At 46.7% G+C, this 11,628-nt stretch overlaps 1 protein-coding gene across 2 annotated transcripts in view; it reads left to right on the top strand.

The window, feature by feature from the left end:
* The first annotated feature begins 3,293 nt into the window (after positions 1 to 3,293).
* The window catches only part of USP4 (ubiquitin specific peptidase 4), a 38,624-nt gene continuing 30,289 nt past the window's right edge, over positions 3,294 to 11,628 (top strand). The window contains exons 1-6 of one of the 2 annotated variants that reach the window (XM_081071722.1): positions 3,294 to 3,534; positions 5,289 to 5,416; positions 8,663 to 8,793; positions 9,985 to 10,111; positions 10,724 to 10,869; positions 10,999 to 11,060. In XM_081071722.1, coding sequence (XP_080927848.1) covers positions 3,434 to 3,534; positions 5,289 to 5,416; positions 8,663 to 8,793; positions 9,985 to 10,111; positions 10,724 to 10,869; positions 10,999 to 11,060 — 695 coding nt within the window. In that variant the 5' untranslated portion in view covers positions 3,294 to 3,433. The remainder of the gene's footprint in view (positions 3,535 to 5,288; positions 5,417 to 8,662; positions 8,794 to 9,984; positions 10,112 to 10,723; positions 10,870 to 10,998; positions 11,061 to 11,628) is intronic. The other variant, XM_081071721.1, reaches the window with a different exon arrangement.

The following is an 11,628-nucleotide window of genomic DNA, read 5'->3' as shown; positions in this document are numbered from 1 at the left end:
TGACTTTGGAAGGCCAATGCCAGTTAGGTACAGAGCAAGCCACAGTACCAGCCCACACAAGAACTTTATGATTTGGCACCAAATAAAGCTTAAAGTTCACATGCCCAGACATTACAAACCCTCAAGTAGATCACCACAGTCCAACATCAAGCAGTTCATCCAAGTCTCTCCCCTCTAGCTCCCTTCCTGCTTTCCTCCTGGTTCTTGTGGCCCAGTTCCCACGGCAACAGGTGGGTTGTTTAGTTCTGGGGTTTGGTTGTGGGGCCAAAGGCCAAATGAGTGCCCTACTAGGCTACTAGGCCTACATCTCTAGGCCTCTCCCTACATACCTGAATCATTCAACTCACTTCCTTTTTTTTTTTTTTAAAGATTTTATTGGGGAAGGGGAACAGGACTTTATTGGGGAACAGTGTGTACTTCCAGAACTTTTTTCCAAGTCAAGTTGTTGACTGTCAATCTTAGTTGTGGAGGGTGCTGTTCAGCTTCAAGTTGTTGTCCTTTCAATCTTAGTTGTGGAGGGCGCAGCTCAGCTCCAGGTCCAGTTGCCAGTTGCTAGTTGCAGGGGGCACAGCCACGATCCCTTGCGGGAGTCGAACCGGCAACCTTGTGGTTGAGAGGATGTGCTCCAACCAACTGAGCCATCCGGGAGCTCAGAGGCAGCTTAGCTCAAGGTGCCATGTTCAATCTTAGTTGCAGGGGGCGCTGCCCACCATCCCTTGAAGGGGTTGAGCTGGCAACCTTGTGGTTGAGAGCCCACTGGCCCATGTGGGAATCCAACTGGCAGAGTTAGGAGCATGGAGCTCTAACCGCCTGAGTCACCGGGCCAGCCCCAACTCACTTCCTTCTTAATCCACAGGTCACTCCCACAATAGCTGGAACAAATGGCAGATGCTCATCGTTCTGTTTTTAACGTTTTAATCAAACTCACTAACAAAAGTTTTAAGCATTGGAAATAATGATCTTCTGACTATGACGTTTCACTTTATTCCTCACATTTTAACTACTGGCACTTTGCAGTCTTAAATTTTAGGAAATACCCATAATTAGCGTACTATTTATTGCTATTTAATAGCACTGAAGAAATCCAGGTTTATAAAGATTTTCCAAAGTTTTCATTTTTATAATTAGGTTTTGTCCTTCTTTCTAGTCGTGCTGAGGACTCGTCCTACTTCCTTAAGACTGTGACCCATACCATAAATTGTACAGGGGAAACTGCTAAAAAAAGAAGAGGGAAGCAGACACTCTCTAAAGTAGGTTCTGAAGTAATGTCACTAACCCAACTTTCTTTTTCCATAAATAACAGGACTAAAGGTAGTGTTTCTTGTTTGTTAACATTTTAACAATTTCAAATAACTTTCAAAAAAGGACACTCGGGTTGTCAGGGCTGGCTCCCCAGCTGTTGAATTATCACCAGTGGTAACTCGTATCTGCAGGGGATTAATTGCTATGTGATTATTGAAGGCAATTTTAATTCCAAATTTACTTTCCCCTGCTATCTACCCAATTATCAAGAGGCCTGTGTTACCAGATGGTGTGTGATGGATGTCCCAGGGAGTATAAATTAATTTCAATTAGCCTTAACCCAACATAGAAATAGTAAATCTGTTCAAATGACCAACCACTTTCACCAGGCCAGCTCTTCCTCTTCCATCACATGGCTCATCTGATTCTCCTCTCCTCCCTCATAACCCCCTCTTCAGGGCAAGGTCCCTAATAGGTCTTTGGGCTGCACCATTGTGTGTGTAAAGCACCCTCAGCCATTTGGTCTCTGCTCCAAAACCTCTTACAGTAACTGTGGGCCATTTAAGGCAGGACATGTAGATCTAGAAAGCTTTAGATCTGTCTCTTTCAGTAGTCTGTGCCCAGCTCAACTGGCCTAATCCTCACTCTTTGATCCTACCCTGCTTTTTCCAGAAATTCTCTCTGACCTCTCTAGTCTCCCCTCCTGTAACATACACCATCATTTCTGCGCTTTCTTCAAGACCTCACTCAAATACTACTCAAGTCAAAGGCTCCCTTTCAGAGCTCAGGGTCTGCAGTATGGTGCATACCTATTAATGGCATTTACCACACTCTGCTTGGTGTGGGGGGTATTTGTAGATTTCTTCTCTATTAGATTGTACACAGGCATGTATTGGGTCTTATTTTTTTTCTCTGAGGGTAGAAACTGAGAGACAAGTGAATGAAGAGTCATGTAGACCAACTGTCTGGCTTTCTCCTTGTTCTAGGCTTTGGTCCCCTCCAGGGAGAGGGCTGTTTTTGTGCACAGGATTGAGTGGAAAAGATACAGTATTCAGGATATTGTACTTGTTGCAGCAACAAATTAATAAGCCTGGGCATCTAAGGTGGAGAACACACCCAGACCTCTCCCCTTCCCACCTTGCTATCCCCCCTCTGTGGCTGCTTGTCCCTCTGGCAAGGCAAGTAGCTCCGTGTGGAGCGCTTGTGGAATTCTGCAGTGGGCCAGGTGATTCTGGCATCCAGGCTATTTGAAACAATTGTTAATGATCAGACCACACCTTCCAGTATGGGCGATGGTGCACCGGGCACATCTGAAATCCCTGTGGGGCCTCCAGGACAGTAATCCCCATTTTATTTCTGGGCAGCTAAGGACGCGCTTAACGCTGCTGCTGAAAGTGGAATGGCAGGAGTGAACACAAGCAAATCCAGTTCCAAGGCTTCCTGCCTCTCGCAGTGGGTTTAAGACCAGGATAACCCCGCAGGCCTCCGGGGGATAGAATCTGAAACTGGCCCTAACACAGAAGACTTGGAGAGCCGAAGAGGGAGGCCACTCCAGATCGGTAGGTGGCAGGTTTCATAAGCAGGGTAACTTACATAGGGCTCGCAAAAGTAGAGCTACCTGAACACCAGAATCTTAAAGTTTATACAGAGGCCTTAACTACTCAGTCACGAAGACCTTCCAGAAGTTCTCAGCACCGCATTACTATCTCAAAACTGCGTCCTTGGGCAGTTTCTAGCGCTTGGAGCCAAGCAGAACGCTCACTCCAAGGACAGGGGAAGGGGGAGAAGAGCCTCTGATGGCCCGAGTCTAGCTCGTGGGTCAACCGGTCATCACGTCCTTTTAATGACTCTCCCCATCAGAGGGGTCGTGGGTCCTGCATTCCGACTCCTTGAGACCGCGGGGCTGGACAGAGAAAGGAGTGCGCGACACCCCTCGGAGCGGGAGGAAGTGGCCGCTCCTTCCCCCGCGCCCGCCTGCTCTTCCGGCCCCCGCCCTGCTTCAAGGCGCACCCGTGGGAGAGGGCGGTGGGTGGGGGCGGGGAGAGAAGGCAGAGGCGGGCCGGCGCTCAAGGCCGCTGCGCCAGGTGGGGCTTTGGGCGCGCGCACGTACGTGCGTGCGTGAGTGGGCGTGGCTCCACGCGCTGTGCGCGAGGCGGATGTCCGGACCGGCTGAGCCTGGGCTACGGACGAGATGGCGGAAGGTGGAGGCAGCGGGGAACGACCGGATGCTGAGACCCAGAAATCGGAGCTCGGGGCTTTGATGAGGACCACGCTCCAACGAGGGGCGCAGTGGTGAGCGCCGGGCCCACCTTTCCGCCGCTCAGGGCCAGGGGCCGGGGCTCTGGCGCTCAGGCCAGGCCCCTTTTTCTCGGCTTGGGTAGGGGCCGGGCGGGGGCGATGTAGTGACTCTGAGAAGAGTGGCCTGACCCCGGCCCCTTAGGAAAGGGACCCTGAGATCACTTCTGGGAAAGTGTGGGCGGAGCTGAGAGTCGTCTCAGCCCTTTCGGAACCCCAGTGGGCGGACCCGGCGGGGGAAAGAGCTGCAGGATGGGGACAAGGGTGCTCACGGGGACCTTCAGGATGGGGAGAGCCCTTTGCCTTCGGGGATTCGATGTGTGACCTTGGGCAAAGGCGTCCACACCTCTCAGACCCCAGTTCCTTACTCTTAAAACCCTGGTAGCAGTATTTGACGCTACATACTCCTCTTTCAGTGGGTTGAGGCGTATCAGAAGTAGATACTTTGTAACTTGTAAACAGCAGAACAGATGTCAAGGTCAGAAGCTGAACAAATGTTTGACAGCCCCAGGTTATTTTGGTAGCAAATGTCAAAAATAATTGTGGCAGCAGCATTTCATAGCCTAGATTAAAAAAAAAAAAGATGACAAGACTGGGATTTAGAAGAGCAAATCTGAGACAAGAAGTTTCTTAATAAATTGTTTAGTGAAAGGGACAATACCTCCACTGGTAAAGAGATTCCTGGGTGGTATTATTGTATGGGTGTAGAAAGAAAAGTGGAGCTTGGCTTTATTACACAGAATGCGATTGAGCTTCCCTTTTAAAGGAAACATGGTGGTGTTGATAATACCACTTACAGTGACAGGAATGAGCAGGGAAGAGAGACATTGGGATTAGGAGGAACTCATATAAGACTTCACAGTGTTCTTGAACTAGCCAAGCTGTGACAGGCAGGGCACGCAGGGGCAGAGGACACTTGAGAGACTAAAATCACACTCTCAGCATGTTTAGAGGAGGGTATTGTTTAAGGGGTTTGGAGGAAAAAGAGCATTTAGAGATTTGGATTTATGGATCTTTGTGACCCCTGGGAAGCTGCCTCTCTCTGAGGTTTGTTGGTTATAAAATTTGAAAGACTCACCAATATAATTGTGCTTTGTTTCCCCATGGAGGTTTTCCCCTCCTTCTGTCTTAATTGTAAAATAGTATAGTGATACTTAAAAAATACAATCAGATCAACTTGCTTTTTGACAATATAATTGTACTTACACGTTACATGTGTATGTAGTCACATGTGTGTATACATACATGTATGTCTGTACACATATATACATATGTACACACATTTTTTTGACATTTTGTTTGGTCCTCAAAGGAATACTGAAGTGTGTGATGTTATTATCCCATTTTCAGAAAGAAAATTAGTTTAATGTTATTCATGTCAAGCAAAGCAGTGTAACCAAATTGTCAACCTGGAGAAGGACCTCTGTAAAGATCGTTATGAAATTAGTGACTTGGTCCTTAGCAAACAAGATTTTCGCGGTAGAAAGACTTGCTTTAAATAAATATTTTGAAGCCAATCATTTCCTTCCTTTCATTTATTCATTTTTCAACAATGGTTTCACTTAATGGATACTTTCAGAAGTATCCATTGGCTCTTTGTGCCATATGGGGCCTGGCCCTGCTTCTGTCTTGAGAATGTTTTTAGTGGGGATTGCTTGTTCCCTAAGTGGAAAGACCATAAAGAAATTAGGGGAGCAGCTGCAGAAACTATCTCAGCTTTTCTGGTACAGTAAATTTTTGTCTATGTCTAGGTATCTTATTGACAGCCGGTGGTTCAAACAGTGGAAGAAGTATGTGGGCTTCGACAGCTGGGATATGTACAATGTGGGTGAACACAACCTGTTTCCTGGCCCAATAGATAACTCCGGACTCTTTTCAGGTACAGTATTCTTTTCCTTTTCTAACTGAAATGTCGATCATGGCAGTGGCCTCAGGTCATATTTATAGGTAACATGGACGTTGTGAACTTGACTTTCCTCCTGTAAGGGGACAGAAACAAGTGTCCTTGACTTATGTCTGTAGTGGAAGTCTTTGCAGACTCTTGGGAGAAGTGAACCTGCCTTTTTCCTAAACTAACTTCTAACAAGAGCATGCTTGTAGCATTTTAAATTTCTTTTTTTTTCTCTCTCTCTCCTTTTGTAAATTCTGCCAGAGATTTTAGATTAGTATATGGGATGGAAAGAAATAGGATATTTTGAAATTGATTTGGAATCTGAAATTTGGCAACCAGAATTTTCTTTGTTACCTTTGCAGTGGGACAAATTGTAGATCTGTCAATATTCTTCAGACATTGCTGTGATGGCTCTGTTTGTCATAGAAATAGTACGAGGAGAGATAGAGGGTCAGTAGAGTTACCACAATCAGCTCCCAGTGGAAGAAGTGATTGAAAAAGTGATATATGACACACTTGAGCTTAGCTTGCACCTCTAGATGCACAGAGATGACAGTCAGCCTTTCCTAGTCTGTTCTGCCTGGCTTTAGACTCCCTTGCAAGCAGGACAGAGGTGATCTGTCTTCTGTGCCCAAAATCAGGGCAGCAGGACGGCATACAATGCATGAGGCTTGATCCAAGTACCTAACACTAACCTGCGCGCTTTTAAAAATGAGTAGTACTTCAGCTCAGACTTTGGTTTAGGGGAGTCTAAATGACGCAATCAACAGTCATATGCTATGTTTCCTGAAGTAGGTCAGATGGTGGCGTTATGCCATGAAGTTGCCTCAGGGGATCATTGCAAAACGTTTGCTCTTTGTCCTCTCTTTGAAAAAAGGGAAATCTTAAGGCTTTTAATAGTAATAGTGATGAGAATCCTAGAGCTTGAGGGGCCCTCGAAAGTCATTTTGTATGACTTTCAGCTAAGGGTAAGCATTCCTCCCGTGGTCCCCAATTTGATGTCACATGGCTTTGGCTTGAAACATTTGCTTGTGCTTGGAAAGTGAGAAGTACATTCTGTTCAAACCCTGGAACATTGACAGTACAGGAATGACCTATCTGGCGAATGAGGGTCACCCCCTTAGTTCCCAGGCTCTCAGTTACTTGTCAGTCCCAGTCTGGCTGCCTTCCACTTGGGGTCATGGGAGTGGTCTGGAAGGTGCTCTTGAAAGTGTGGGACGTTGGGGCTAGAGTACTCTACTGTACTTCAGATGGAATCCCTCTGCCTAGACCAAGCTGCGCTCTCATTTTTCTTCCGTTTGCCTCTCTGTTGAAGAAATTGGCAGACTAAATCCTCATTTAAATCCCTTGTGTGGTTTTTAGCATGACGTCCTTGGACTGATCCAATTTTAAATGAAAATAATGAACTGCATTGATAATTCCAGTTTTCTGCATTTGCACTGTAGTGTCATAGAAGAATGACGTGTTTGGGGAAAATTGTCACTGATCCTCCGAGAGGAAAGAGCCCTGGACAACTGACATGCTTGAGGGGTTGCTGATGCTGAAAGCTGTTGGTTCCTTTCCCGTTTTGAAGGTTTCTGGCTGCCCTTTGGCACAGTATGGGTGGACAGATCTGTATAGTGCTTAGTGTGAGAACTGAAGGTGTATCTCCCCAAGTAAGACAATACGTGAATAACTTTTATGAGTCTTTAATTTGAAAATCAGAGAAAAATTTGGTGTTTAGGTATCAGTTTTTTGGGGAAAGCTCTTGAACTCCTGAATCTTCCCTTCTGTTGCTGAACAGAAAAAGTGTGGTCAGTCAGTGTTAATATTCATACCATAGCTGCTGTGGAAAGTGGTTGGCTCATCAGTGAGAATGACTCATCCCTTTTTTAAAATTGTGATAAAAGACACATAACATAAAATTTGCCATCTTAACAATTTTTAAGTGTACAGTTCAGTAGTAGTAAGTATATTCCCATTGGTGTGCAATCAACCTCCAGATTTTTCATCTCGCAAGACTGAAACTCTGTCTCCATTAAATGGTAACTCCATATCTTTGCTCCGCCCAGCCTCTCGCAACCACCATTCTACTTTTTGTCTCTATGATTTTGACTATTCTAAGTACTTCATGTAAGTAGAATCATACAGCATTTGTCTTTCTGTGACTGGCTTATTTCACTCAGCATAATGTCCTCAGTGTTCATCTATGTTGTAGCCTGTGTCAGGATTTCCTTCCTTCTAAAGGCTGAATAATATTCCACTGTGTGTAATGTACCACATTTTGCTTACCATTCATCCTTATCATTCACCTAGGTATTCCTGTTCTCCAAGGTTATTTAATTCATTTCCTTTTGCCTTGGAAATGAAAACAGCAGAGGTAGATCAGATCTGAAACTCACCGTGACGAAGGGCAAAACCCTGGTGGCATGCGGTGATGGGAAGGCCCGGTCACCTGGTGAAAGCTGCTTATGGTTTTGGTTTTTGTTTTTTTCCACTGTCTGCCTTGAGTTACAGATGAGTTGCACCATTGTGGGGACTTTTTGCTTTCCCAGTTTCATGGCTTCTCTTGTCTGCAGGAGAACAGTGGCTTCTGCAACTGCAGGCGTGGGTGCTTAGCAGAGAGGCTCCCTTGGTGGGAGGTGATCAGTCTTCCCTCGATGCAGTTCCTTACTCCTCCACTGAGGGAGTATGTTTCAGACCGTGGGTGTCCACTCCTGACTCCCAGTCACGTGGTGGGTGTAAGATGGATGTTTAGCCTGTTAAAGATGTTCTCCCTCCACAGGGGGGTGCCCAGCTGGGTTTTGACTTGGAATGTTGAAGACGAAGTATGCTAAACGACTGAAATCAACTTCACTTCAGTGACTCGTGTGTTTGCTTTTTCTCAGTAAATCTTTCAGGGAAAGACAATGTCTGACCTTAATACAGTTTCACTATGCAGAATATTATGTTAAATATTCATAATTAGCAGTTTTAATCATGGAATCTGGAAGCCCTTTGAAATGTAAATTGGAGTTCTCTTTTATTGTCCCTTCTCCCTCCAGTTATAGAAGAAATACAAGGGCCTCATAAATGCTCAGAAAGCATGGCTAAGAGTCAGAGGAGTTAGGCCTGCTGTGTTATGGCCAGTGACAGAATTTTGTAATTTTGTACTGTTCTTATACTTTTCTAGTTTCTGAACAGCACCTAAGAATCATGTAAAACAAACATTTCTGGGGAGAAGAGTGTGAGTTATGTGCTGTTTTCCTTTTCCAGATCCTGAGAGTCAGACCTTGAAAGAACATTTAATTGATGAATTGGACTATGTATTGGTCCCAACTGAGGCCTGGAATAAGTTACTAGACTGGTATGGCTGTGTCGAAGGCCAGCAGCCCATCGTCAGAAAAGTGAGTACATGAATTACCACACCTGCTGGGCAGTGTCTGCAGTTGCTCCCTGGTGGACAATGATGGGCGTTGGTTTCCTGGGATACTGGACATACCTAAGTGGTTGAATGTTGCTGTTCCGAGGCCTTGTATCTGGTTCTCTTTAGGGAATTATGGTTGTGAGTGGTGGTAAGTGAGGCTGCTCGTCCAGGATGTTACAGTGAGTGGCCTTCAAACATCAGAGTTGCCCAGTGGCTGGGGGATGTGTCCAGCCATCCCCCATGAGAGAACTTTCTGGAAAGCTCTAAGAAAGAAAGTTTACTTGGGGTCATATGGACATGCAGTGATGTACTGCTTCTTATTTATCTTACAGTTTTGCCGATACTGCTATTTCCCCTGTGCCTGAGAGTCTTTGGCCACACTGTTGAGTGTCTCAAAAGGCATGTGTTCAGAGCCCAGAGAGAAATAGCTTGTTGAGGGAAACCAGGCCCTGGGATAGAAACCCAGATTGTTAACCTCCTTGGTAGACGGGACTTGTGAGAAGACTGCCACCCTGACTCCCACGAGTGTTTGTTGTCTGACCAGAGGGGAAATCATAGGAGCCCACATGCCTGCTGATAGGTAGGCATTGGGTTCATTCCTCTGTCTGCCAGGTGTGTCGTTCCCCTTTAGAGCAGAGGAGAAAGGAGCTGCAGTTCTAAGGCCATGCTTCTGAGAGTCACTATTTAGGGCCAGAACTACCTTCTTTTTTCTTTAGCTTGAAACCTGGGCCCTGGAGAGGGTTTAGGGATCAAAGTTTTGGGGCATGCCAGCCACCTGCAGACATCCCCTACTGCCCACCCGTTGTGCTCCCATGTGGTGAGTCTTCTGCCAAGGACTTGACTGTATTCTCTAATCCTTTAATTGGACAAACTCCCATGATGCAAGGGAGGCATCGTGACCCCCACGTAGAGATGAACAGTGACTTCCCTGTTGGGCGGTGCTGCTAGCTTTGGTCCCGTCATGGTGCTCTTGGTTGGCCCTAATGAGTGGAGAAAAGATTTTTAAAGTCCTAGGACAGGTGCCAGTGACTTTAAAAACTGTACTTTTGATCCCCTGATCACCGAAGGAAACTGATTATCAGGAGGATTCTGCCTTTTGACACTGATGAGCTGTGTTGCTTCCAGGACTGCCTCGGGGTGCTGCTCCTTCACCCCTGCCTCTTGTTCACAGGTCGTGGAGCATGGCCTGTTTGTCAAGCACTGCAAGGTGGAGGTGTATTTGCTAGAACTAAAGCTCTGTGAGAACAGTGATCCTACCAACGTGCTGAGTTGCCATTTCAGCAAGGCAGACACCATCGGTGAGTGGCTGCGCTGGGGTTCCAGGTGTCCAGTTGACAGTGTTGGGGCTGACGGGGGAAGCTGGGGCACCCTCTTCAGTCTTAGTATCAGAAAATCTCAGGTTGTGTTTTCCAGCCTTGATCTGTGAGCCTGCTCCCCAGGGCATTCTAATGAAGAGCTAAGTCTGAGAATCAGAGTCTGTAGAACACCAGGCATGGTCCTTCCCCGTCTGACATACAGTAATAAAGATGAAGAAATGCAGAGTCAGAGAGCTTCAAATAACTCACTAAAAGAGCTCTGGGCAAGTGGCAGAGCTAGTATCTGAACCCAGATCTGTCTTAACTCCCGTGAAGTTTTCTTACTTTTCTGAGTTGCGTCTGTGCTATAAATGGGACCCACCTCATCAAAGAAGGAGAAGCACAAGGAAAGTTTCCGGGCGTATAAGTGTAAGAGGATGCCCATGGGAGATGTCGGCCTTGGGAGTCATGAGGGGGCTGAGGTCAGTCAGAACTTTTGATCCAAAGCATGCTGTGACCATCTGACAAGGAAGGAGGGTGAGCCTCAGCTTGCCGGAACTGTCCTTAGCCTTCCCTCTGCGGGAAGCCCTCAATGATGTTTCTGCCTGTTTCCAGCGACCATCGAGAAGGAGATGCGGAAACTGTTCAACATCCCTGCGGAGCGTGAAACTCGGCTGTGGAACAAATACATGAGCAACACCTACGAGCAGTTGAGCAAGCTAGACAACACTGTCCAGGACGCTGGGCTGTACCAGGGTCAGGTAGGATGGCCCAGGCCATGCCCGACAGGTGGCTCTGCCCACGGTGTGTGGCCAGAGAGCTTCTGGTTCTGAGCATGTCAGAAGTGAGGTGGTTTTCACGTTCCTCAGATGGTTTTTCTTTTCATTCAGGTGCTAGTAATTGAGCCCCAAAATGAAGATGGCACGTGGCCGAGGCAGACCCTGCAGTCAAAGTAAGTGGACTTTTTCTCCCTTGCGGCTGGACACACAGGTGTAAGAGAGACACTTGCCTAAGGCAGTTACTTGTGCTAAGAGATTTCTCAGTCATGAGAAAACCTAATTTGATTCCATATCCAGAATCTGTCACCCTGGTTGAAGGCCCTGGCCTTCAGTAGGCAGCATGCTTGGCAGCCGTCTAAAGGAAAACTGTCAGGGTGTGTGGAGGAGGTGCTCAGCTTCTCCTTGTTGAGAAAGAGGAGGAGAAAGCCTGATCTGGCAAGAGGTGGCTTTGTTTTTGTCAGGGGCTTTTATTTTCTCCACCTGTAGGTAGAGGCGTTGATGGGAAAGAAGGCAGCTCAGGCACGGGCTCTTGTATGACGTAGAGGTAATAGTTGGATTCCGCCCCACTCTTTGCCCGGTTGCTTGCTAGGGGCTTATTCTGCTATAAACTGGGACTGATGGCACTTCTGTCTCAGAAGATGTTCATGTGCCATGTGGAATCGTGCATGTCCTGAGAAGGGGACAGAAAGAAGTGCTAGATTTCTCTTAGGGTATAAGATGGGGAAGTAGTGTCTGTGTTCT

The sequence above is a fragment of the Rhinolophus hipposideros genome (assembly GCF_964194185.1).
Source record: "Rhinolophus hipposideros genome assembly, chromosome: 14".
NCBI classification, from domain to species: domain Eukaryota; kingdom Metazoa; phylum Chordata; class Mammalia; order Chiroptera; family Rhinolophidae; genus Rhinolophus; species Rhinolophus hipposideros.
This window is presented reverse-complemented; position numbering and strand designations above follow the sequence as displayed.